The sequence below is a fragment of the Chaetodon auriga genome, chromosome 16 (assembly GCF_051107435.1).
Source record: "Chaetodon auriga isolate fChaAug3 chromosome 16, fChaAug3.hap1, whole genome shotgun sequence".
Taxonomy (NCBI): Eukaryota; Metazoa; Chordata; class Actinopteri; order Chaetodontiformes; family Chaetodontidae; genus Chaetodon; species Chaetodon auriga.
Genome location: NC_135089.1, coordinates 3,253,573 through 3,264,066, shown reverse-complemented (window position 1 = coordinate 3,264,066; position 10,494 = coordinate 3,253,573). Strand labels below are relative to the sequence as shown.

The following is a 10,494-nucleotide window of genomic DNA, read 5'->3' as shown; positions in this document are numbered from 1 at the left end:
CCCTCTCCTCCGGTTTTACAGCCAGGAAAGTAAGAAAGTGTTTTTTGCTCGGAAGCCGTCACAGTTTCCTCAGATAACGAACCCAACCTGAGCCGGAACATCACACCTGATCACAAGAGGTTCTTCTTGTGGTTTGAGACCAACTCTGATGTCAGGTGTGAAGGGCGGTCCGTCCCGGCTGGATGAAGGCACAGTGTGAAGATCAGATTCTGATCCGGGTCGTGAGATCGGTGCAGCTGCAGTTTTCTGTGATTCAGCTCAGATCTGCTCCTTTAAAGGACGTTGAGGTAAATAAAACTGAGGTAGAACGCTGACTAAAGAGTTTCAAAGCACGAACCGCCCGCTTCATCACAGGACATAACCATTTATTATTCAGCTGATAAAATGGCACTTTTAGAGGCTTTTGGAAAGGGGTGGGGGTGAGAGGAAGGTTGAGGGTCTTTCCTGGTCTGTTAGCAGCCTCTGCTGGTCCACGATGTGTCAGTGCATCCAGAATCAAGGGCTGATTAACATTCACAACAGGTCCTCATACATTCAGCTCAGGGTACAGTACTGCTTTTATAATATCAAAGAGAGTGAAGTGGTGTGTGTTTAGGCTGACAGATATTAAACTGCTGATGTTAAATATTCATCCTCTACATATTTTACAGTGGGTAATTCTCTAAATATAAAGGCACACTCAGCTGTCCAAAAACAAAGATATGATTGAAAAGATTCGATTTGCCTTTTGGGTAAATTATTCATCCTGTCACAACCGTCTGTGCCGAAATATAGAGCAACACTAAGCTGAAATTTAGACAACCCAAAATAGAAATCAAACCGTCTTTAATTCACCAAGAACGAGAAATTGAACAAGAAATTGCTGCTGACATGTTACAAGACAGCAACACACACACAGACCCGGTTCATTAGCTGCATCCTGCCAACAGACTGGAAAACTACTGTAAATACCCCGATTCTAAAAATATGAATTCAAAGACCAAATACTGTTTCTGTGCAGCAGCTCTGGCACAGCAAATGACAACATTTACACATTCAGAAACAGACCAAGTCAAAAGTAAAGAAAGTTGATATTGAGGTATGCATAAATAACCTGCATGTAAGTAGGTCAGTACATATCTTAAACTGCTCAGCATACACAAATTAAGTCTGTCTCTCCCTCTCTCTCTCTCTCTCTCTCTCCCTCTGTGTGTGTGTGTGTGCGCGTGTGTTTTGAAGCCTAAAACAATCATGTTTGTTGAAACTCAAAACATTGTGATGCATTTCTAAAGCAGTTAGGCATAATTTTAAAGGGAAAGTAAGGAACTATAATAATTTGTTCTTGTTGGGTGGACTATAAATGGGCATTTTAAAACTCTGCTAAATAGATAAGAAAAAAAGTCAAAGAAAAAAAAAGAATAGGTACGACTTACATGTCCTTTTTGCATGTATTTTATAGACTTTTGTTATGAAAAAAAAAAAATCTCCGGAAGTTCAGATGTTGTTTTAGTAAGCTTGACTTCGTCTTCCGGTGCCCGTTTCTGTCAAAATGGCACGTCTACTACAATTTAAAATTGCGGTTGTTTCGGCCGTTTTGTTTGTCGTATGCACGAATTTTGTATGCTGTAACAACGGCAGAAGGGTAAGGGTGAAACCGTTTGAATTTAATCCCAGCATTTGACGATGGTTAAGAGGAAGTTGCACCTGTTAGCATTTTAATTAGCATTAGCTATGACCCTGTGAAGGCTAACTGTAGATTTTTTTTGTTTGTCATCAGGTTGGAGATGCCATGGACACTGAATTTAGTGGTTTCTCCGTTCCTCTTGAACATTCATTTGAAGTCGGTGAGAAAGTGTTCTCGTGATTTTTTTTATTATTATCCTGTATAATACGTTATTGCCCATGCTGTTAAGCTAGCTGAGCAGCCTTTAGCTTTCAACGATAACGCCATGTCCGAATGGAGAACGCTACGCACCAAACTTCATTCAAAAATCTGTCACCTAAATTTTTTTCTCATGTATCGGTAAATTTACTCACCTGGCTCAACAGAAGTGGTGATCTTGAGAACTGCCAACGTGTTCTATGAAATTCGGCTTGCAGAGTAATCAGCAACAACGTTTTATTCACATTATATTGACATTTTCAGTTACTCAGTTCACCGATGAGGCATTCTTCCCTCTCGGTCTGCCATGATAGTTTACTACTTTAGCTGCATTTAGTGCTTTCCAGTCATGCTGCCTGTTGTGTTCTTACTGTCTGTTGTCCTTCTTGTCCCAGATGATGTAGCAAAGTTTCGGGTACGGGGAGCCCTGGTATTGAAAGCTGGAAGGGAGCCCGGCATCTCACTGACCCAGAACCAGCTCTCTGAGGAAGACAGAACCAAACTGAAGGTGAAGTCTGATAGGATTAATAAGCTTACTGTAGCTGTGTCTAAAAAGAGATTAATAAAGCCACACAGAGATGGTGTGTTTCCTCCTTTTTCAGTGATATAACTTCTGTTTGGACATGTTGTGCTCGTGGACAGCCAGAGGTCAAAAAGGCTGCTTGTAATGACACTAATAGACACAAAATCCTTGATCACAGAGCCAGAGGTCGTTCAAAAGGATTTGAGTGTGATCAGCGTTGAACCTGCATGTCTGACGTGTTTGTTTTGAACTGGGATGACTCCACAGGAAGTGGCTGCAGTGGACGGTCTGTACAGGATCCGAGTGCCTCGTGTCTCCCTGCAGACAGACAGACAGACAGAGCGGCAGATGGACGGTTACCTCACAGCATTTGTCAGAGCTGTACGTATTTCACTCGCCTTCGCCAGGAAATAAACTTCAGAGAGAGTATTAGTACCTGAGGAGTTTCATCAGAGTTTGAGAAATCTACCTGCTGTCTGTAAAATATGAGTCATTAACAGGACTGAATCACTGAATAGTTCTTTTCAATGTCGCTCTTTAGTGTAATTTAAAAACCAAGTTACCTGTTTGTGTAATTTTGATTTAATCAGTTGAACTGATTAAACTACTACTACTACTACTAATCAGTTGCTGTGACTCTCTCCTCTGATGCTCAGTGTGCCATGGTTGAGTCCCATCTGAGCGACGTCATCACCCTCCACTCCGACGTCTCTGGCTACCTGATTGGTGTCTCCATCGTGACGATACCCGGGGCCTGCAGGGGCACCGAGGTGGAGGATGAGGTCGATCTGGAGGTCTTCAACACCACCCTCAGCGTCATGGCTCCTGTTAATGCGCCAGGGTCAGTCCCACATTATGTGTTTGTAAAAGAAACCGCAAGAAACTTTCATTTTGTGTTGACTTTGGCGACCCCTGTGGACAGAAGCGGTAGTGTTTCCACCGTCTCCTGTTGGAAAGATCTTGGTCTGGCTATCTCTTGCGTTTGTTTTGGAAGTAAGCGACAGAAAGACACAAGGAAAGCTACCGTTAGCAGCATTCCCTCTATTACACACCTGTTTCCTCTGATTTCATTTCCTTTGTTACCTGGTTCTCATTTAGCGTTTCCTCAGTCCGATCTCAACAACTTGATCGAGCTGGACTGCTGACAGTAGCACATACATCCACACCACTGTTGGTGCATTAGTGAAACTCTCTCGGGAAGCTTTGTCTCAGATGTCTTTGGTTCAGTTATATTTGCTTCATTTTCAGCCTTGCATCCTTTCACAGGTAGAACAAGCCTCCCTGTGTTTCCTGCCTCTCAGATGGTCTCTCTGTTTTGGGTTTGTTTGAATACTAATCGCCGGCTTTCTTGCAGACCTGAGACGGCTCTGTTCCTTGAGCGCATGGAACAGGAATCTGAGAAGAAAGGGAAGAATCCACAAGAGCAGAAATCCTTCTTTGCTAAATATGTGAGTACTCTGAAAACGCAGCGTCTAAACATACTGTCAGCCTTTGGTGATTGGGCTCTGATGATCGTAATGTAGTTAACCATGAAAATGCCTCTTCAGCTCATCGTTGTTTTGCTCCATCAGACCCACAACTTTTTCTACACATGCAGCACATTAAAGGGCACATTAGCACTGGAGCTCTTTTATTCCATTTGCCGATATTATGGTGGAAAAGTTTGAACGTTTCCTAAAATGTCTCCCTGTTTAGATTTAGACTCCAGTCCTGTTTCACTGTGTTTTCACACCTGTAGTTAAAAAAGATGCGTTGTTGCCGTTGACTTCTGTTCCAGTTCGTTATCAAGTTTGGTTTTGCTGCTCCGTCACTGATTGGACAGTTTGACGTGGAGTCACGAAGAGAAATTAAAGTTCTGCTGACTGACGCAGTTCACGCTGATGTCTTTATTTATCTTCTTTACGAAGATCCCAGGAAGTAGTAACTGATTATGAGCTTCATCAGTCAAGAAGGCGAAAGCACCTCGTGTATCATGAGGTGACGAACAGACAGACGGGACAAAGAAGGAGAAGAATCATTTAATAGTTTATTAGTTTGTAAATCTACGCTGAACTCCTATAATCTCCTCTCACACCGCTTTGCTTTCACACCATAAACCATTTGGAATTGGCCCCATATGAGGGGCCCGCACATAGTTTGAAACAAACAGGTTGGACCTGAAAGCACCCACAGTCCTCGTCGTGGTCTGGGACTCAGCTCTGGGCCGCCATGCCCCCCCCCCCCCCCCCCGCCTTGAAGTGAAGCCAGGACTCGTCATCCAACATTACTCTGCTGAAGCTCAGTTTTAAACATGGGCATCCGTCCTGTTTTGAACGCAGCAGTGAGCCTCAGTCCTCTTGTCTTTCGGAGCTGTCGGCCTCTCCGCTCCAGCTCCGTGTTCTCACACGTTCCCTCGGAGAACCCGCTCTCGTGTCCTGTCGCTTGGCCTCCTCTGAGCTCTGTTATGATCTCCCTGTCTTGTTTTGCTATGTGCACCTTGCTGTGTTCAGTGACCTGTGTTGACTCTGTGCTGTGCTGCATTCAAAGACCGTGTGTTGACTTGGTGCTGTGCTGTGTTCCAGTGGTATTTGATTCTGGGAGGTGCCATCTTCCTCATGGTCACCAATTCAGCACAGCCCCCAGCAGGGGGAGGAAGAGAGCAGAGCTGATTCCCACTGAAGTACTGTTTTCTTACTTGTGGCTCGTTCTGTCCCCCTTCCTCCTCTGTCCCGTTGTGTGTTTAACACCTAAACCGTTTGACTAACTGAAACCCACCCACCCCCGTTCCCCCCTCTGTTTTTTCCAGGATCAATGCCACACACATTTCAGACTGATAGATGCAAAGCTCCGATTTTCTTAATCCAAAGTGCTCTGAATGATGAAGCTGAACCATCAAGAAATCCTAAATCTAAGTGGTCTGGGTGGATATTCTGAGGATGTGTTTGGTGTTTGGCCCTGAGATTTCTTCTTCATTCCACAGTCTCTCACCCACTTGTCCTCTTTTCTTCTTCTGTTCAGAAAATAAATTGAAGCTAATCTGGGATGACCAATCTGGAACTGTTGAAAAGTCCTCGTGATTACACTTGAATCTGCTGCCCTGCAGACAGACGTCCTCGTGTTTACTTCCCTTTGCTCTCCTCTTCTGCAGTGGATGTACATCGTGCCCCTCGTTCTCTTCCTGATGATGTCGGGCGCTCAGGACCAATCGGGCGGCGGCGGCGGAGCAGCCAATGGAGGCGGCCGATGATCAGCAGCTTCTTCGTGTTCTTTACGTTCACTGAACAGTAAAAGTTTTTATTCGCTGTACATAATGCTGTTTAATGAGGATGAATGCACACACACACGACTTGAACTTGTACAGTGAAGACGAGATATTCTGCGTTTTAATACTAATGTGAAAATAAAGTATTTATTACTTGACCTGACGTTTCTGTTTGTCACTCTTTGCTCTCAGCCAGACTCAGAACTCATTAAAGTGCAAAAGTCTTTTTCCATGGAAGAAAAACTTTTATTTAATGCAAATGAATAAAGTTTAAGTATAAACTTATTAAAGTCAGCAGGAGGTGGCTCACCTCAAGGATGATACAAACAAAATGCACTTTTATTCTAAATGGTCCAGTCTAATTCCAGTAAAGAAAAAAATAAATAAATAAATATCCTAATGGGTCTGACTGGTTTCCTTCACTGGTTTCCCACGTTTGAACTGGAAAAGCTCTCAGCAGTTTAATCCTTTACCATCCAGGCATCCTGTTAACGGCGTTCAGTAAATCCTGTTTATATATGAAATTAATATATAGTAAAATCTTATATAAAGAATAAAAAATAGCATTTACGACGTGCTTTTAAGATGGAAACGTGTTTTTTTATTAGTGATTTAAATGCAAGATCAAAAGCAAACCCTGAAATCTGAAATCCTGCTAAAGCCAGCTCCTCTGAAACATGGAGGCAGACAGCGGCTCAGCATCGGCAGGCGGTCCGATCCAAAGTGAAGTCTGCCCACAGGCCTGGCTGCAGCCATTTTGGGGGATATCTGAGTCTTTGCTCCATCATCCTGAAACCTGTCTGTGTATTTATACTCATGAGTCAGGAGGAGATCACGCGTTCAAAACAACACGGCTTCAGAGACAGAATGTCCCAAAAACCCTGTGTCAACATGGCCTCCCCTCTTCCTCACGTCAGTCGGTCTGTCCGGCTGTTTTTAGTCCGTGTCCGGCTGTGAGGAATATCCTCTTATTTTAGGAGGCTCAGCGTTGAGCTTCAACACTTCGGTGCCCTCTGCCCCCGTCCAATCACCAGCCAGGCCTTTCTCAGAAAGACCCGCCGAGCCTCACGAGCGCGCCGGCCGGCTCCGCGGCTGCCTTTCACTCGCCTCCTCTTGCCATCTTTGCTGTACAACATGAGAAATAAGGCGATTACGACAGCTGAGGGAAACAGGAGAGTCTGCGGTGAGCCGGGCGGCAGAAGTCATCAGTTTGTAAAGAGATCCGCTTCTGTCAGATGACAAAGAGGGAGGCCGGTGTCTTCATGTGATATCATCAGAGTAGCATGGAGGCATGTTTCCATTCCACCTTAAAAGCCCAGTCTCAGCTGCGTGTGTGGGATTTTACTTTCAGCACAAACACTAATGGATCAGGGGAGGCCTTTCAGCACGCGCCGTGATGTACGCCCATGTACCAGGAAGCTGGGGGACGCTGACACGGAGACACATGGCCGCTGTGATCTCTGGGAACGTGGATCAGGCCGTATGTGTTTGCAGTTGCGTTGAGGCCCCACATAAACATACGCTGCTTTCAACAAGAGCAGAACAGACGAGTGAAGGGAAACGCAGACAACACGACTCTGAATATTTAATTTCTGCCCATAGATCCCTTTAAATCCTGCACACTGGAGCTTCTAAGGCCGATATTTGGTCTCCATTAAGCTCCGTTTTGGTATCCACCAGCTCCAGAGGACGTCATCAGCTGCTACATGTTCCACCTCCTGCATCGGCCTGCAGAGACGGCTGTTGATTCTCAGCGGATTCGGTGCTGCTGAACTCACCGCAGCCCTTCAATAAACACACTTTAAGTATTCACTTGAGCTTTAAGTCATTATGCAAGCTTGGTTTAATCACTGTGTTGAATTAGATCACGGTTAAAGTAGCCGGTGGCAGGATCACTGGCGGCTGCACCAATCACTTTCTGAAGCACTCTTCCTGTCGTGTCATAAAGGAATGCAGAGAATGTCCCTCCGCGTCCATCCAGGTGATGTACGTACAAGCTAAAATGCAGAAGAAGCTGTGAATCATTTCAAAACGGCCTGTGAACAATGTGACTTATCGATCAAACGTTATGTAAAGCTGTAATAACTGATTGGCATGAAATCCAGGCGCTCACGTGGTTTTGATCACAGGTGAACGATATAAAACAGAGAAACGCTGCAGAGGAAAACATGAGCGCGGGGGGTGCTGAGGAGGAGAGGGCAGATTACATACATGAAACAGGCTGCCGCTTCTGCAGCAGTTACTCATAAATCTCAAGACTCTCAGTCACTTGAAGACCTCCGATGTCGCCCCTCTTATTACATCCCATGATTTAGGAGCAGCTACAAGGTTTATGTTGCAGTAAACCTGTGAGGGGCCTGTTGATTTTGGCCTGTCGTTTTCACATTGTAAATCTGGACGCTTTAACCATGCACGGTTTGTTTAAGACGTTCGGCCAAGATCGACTGTAAATCTGAACTAAGAATTAGCTTTATCTGCTCGACGGCATCGCGGATCAAAACGCTGCCCCTCAGAGCTGCTGTGCTCTCAGGAGGAACCGTCAGCGGTGGGGAGTATTTTGAGGTACTTGTACGCCAAAACTTCTCACATGGCTCAATTTAAATTATGCTCTGAGGCCTTAAAATGGGAGAATACTTGATATTTTTACAAAAACAGCAAACATTCAGAGTCGAATCCAAAAAATCTTTCCAGCAGGAATTCATTTTTTCCTCTTTCATCTCCCATGAATCATTTTTATGAGCTCTCAGATTCACCTAGTTCCACCTTGACCAGCGTGATGATAAAAAGCTGCTTATGTTTTCATGTATCTACATTAACAATCTAATACATTATGAGTGATAATATATCAGTCAAGGCCAGTTTAAGTACATTTAGCTGACACTTTTACTGCAGAAGAATTTCAAATACAGGACTCTGACTTGTATTTTTACGTTGCTGCATTGGTACTTTTGATGAAATAAAACACCCGAATTCTTCTTCCACCACTCATAATAACGCACATTACGTAATAAACAACAGTTGTTTCAGTCACTCTGGGATAAACACACTCCACGGCGTTCATACCGACGTGCACGTGGACAAAACAGGGAAGCGAGAAGGAGGAAGCAGCTGCCTTGTCAATCAAAAGAGCCAAGAAAACTACAAGGCTGAAGTCTTGACAATCCCTGAAAAGCATCCCAGCAGAGCAGATTGCAGCCTTACACTTATTGTATCCCTCTCGCCCTATCATGCTATACATTTCACCATAGTGCCATCATGTTAGCATGTAACGCAGTAACATGAGAGGACATGTATTAGCCAAGCTAGGTGGTAATGTACACTGGGGATATTACACAGTGATGGCTGAGTGTATGATGTGGTGCATAGTGATCCTAAACACGCCCGAAGGTCATGATGCAGTAATATTCAAGCCCACTCACTGACAGCAGTAAGCAGCAGGTGTTGAAATTTGTTTTCATGCCTTGCACGCAGCATATCTGGTATTATAGGAGCCGGCGCTAAGCGGGTCGTTACATTTCATTAAAATTCTTCTTCTGATAGCAGCGAGCCACTTTGTCGTGACGGGGAGTTATTTCCTCTTTCGTTGTATCAATGAAGACCTGCCGGTTGAGGACGCCCTGCAGGCCCACAGGCTCGCTCTCGACTCCCTGCCTGAAGGAGAAACCTCCTAATTCCAGAATTCAGACAACTTAATACGTTTATTACTGCCTGTGGCTGCTGATGGAGGAGAAAGAGGCATTTTGGCCTGCCTTTCGATTTGTGCTGCCCTCAGCCTGCAGATGAGAGCGGATCCTTTCAGAGGCCGATACTGCACCAAAGTACAACGCTCACATATTTGTACTTAAATCTACAACTAGTCCCTTTTCAACCATCTTGAAAACAACGTGAAAAGCTGCTGACAGTACATCTAATATCAGTTATATAATGACAAAACATTTGAAAGGAGCCATTCTGGCCCATGAATACTGTTACTTTTTGGTATATTTGCACATAATGCTTAAATACTTTAACATAAGACTTTGAATGCAGTACTTATACTTGTAACTATATATATTTTAACCATTATATTTTCACTGCAAGCAACAGAAATGACATAAACACCACATGATAGCGTGTGTTAACATCCAAAAAGAGCTGTTTTATGTTTTAACGTGTACCATTAAATCCTTAAAACTTAGGGGTCTTTCTGCATCTCAGGCATGTTTGCAAATATTTAAGATTATTGCAAATTCATGCATTTGTTGGACTGTTACTTGCTTCATATTGAATGATAAGACTGCAGACAAAGACACATTTACAGACGTGAACTTGAAGTGAAAGTTACGCAGCCTCCAGAATCCTGAAGGATGACATCTTTTATCTTGTGCGCACAGACATGGATCCATATCTCATAGCAGTAAGATAATAACATGTGCACGGAAGATTAAAAAAGTCGAATCTTTTCGGCCTCCACAGAGAATATTATTACTTTAGCACATTCAGAATTTTACTTTAGGCTGCGCTGCTCCAATAAAGGTAATGGAAGAAGAAGACAAACCTTAATTTAGCATCCAATAAAACTGAAGATCACAAAGAGCTTTACAGGGAAAGAAGAAAATGCAAAATCACACACGAATTAAAGAATATTAAAGCATATCAGGTCGCGAAAATATAATTTAATGTTTAATTACTTTCCAACCTGACTTAGATGTAAGATCCTTTTACTTCTGGTTTAATGTCAGTGTAACATGTGGGAGACGAAGGCCGGAACGATGACAGCTCAAACACGGTCATTACAAATTAATGTGTGCTCAATTAAGAGGAGTTACTTGAGACGACCGAAAAGCAATGTCAGCAACATCTGCGCCAGTTACAAGCTGTTATTTTCAA

The 10,494-nt window shown here is 43.7% G+C and overlaps 1 protein-coding gene across 2 annotated transcripts; it reads left to right on the top strand.

The window, feature by feature from the left end:
- Window positions 1-1,487: 1,487 nt before the first annotated feature.
- Window positions 1,488-5,783, top strand: emc10 (ER membrane protein complex subunit 10). 2 transcript variants are annotated; one of them, XM_076753614.1, is made up of 8 exons: window positions 1,488-1,621; window positions 1,757-1,823; window positions 2,257-2,369; window positions 2,652-2,765; window positions 3,041-3,225; window positions 3,739-3,832; window positions 4,946-5,043; window positions 5,512-5,783. In XM_076753614.1, the coding sequence occupies exons 1-7, from the start codon at window positions 1,529-1,531 to the stop codon at window positions 5,030-5,032; spliced, it is 753 nt and encodes a 250-aa protein (XP_076609729.1). In that variant the 5' UTR covers window positions 1,488-1,528; the 3' UTR covers window positions 5,033-5,043; window positions 5,512-5,783. The 2 variants fall into 2 exon arrangements, with proteins under 2 accessions (XP_076609729.1, XP_076609728.1); XM_076753613.1 differs by lacking the exon at window positions 4,946-5,043.
- The last annotated feature ends 4,711 nt before the right edge of the window (window positions 5,784-10,494 follow it).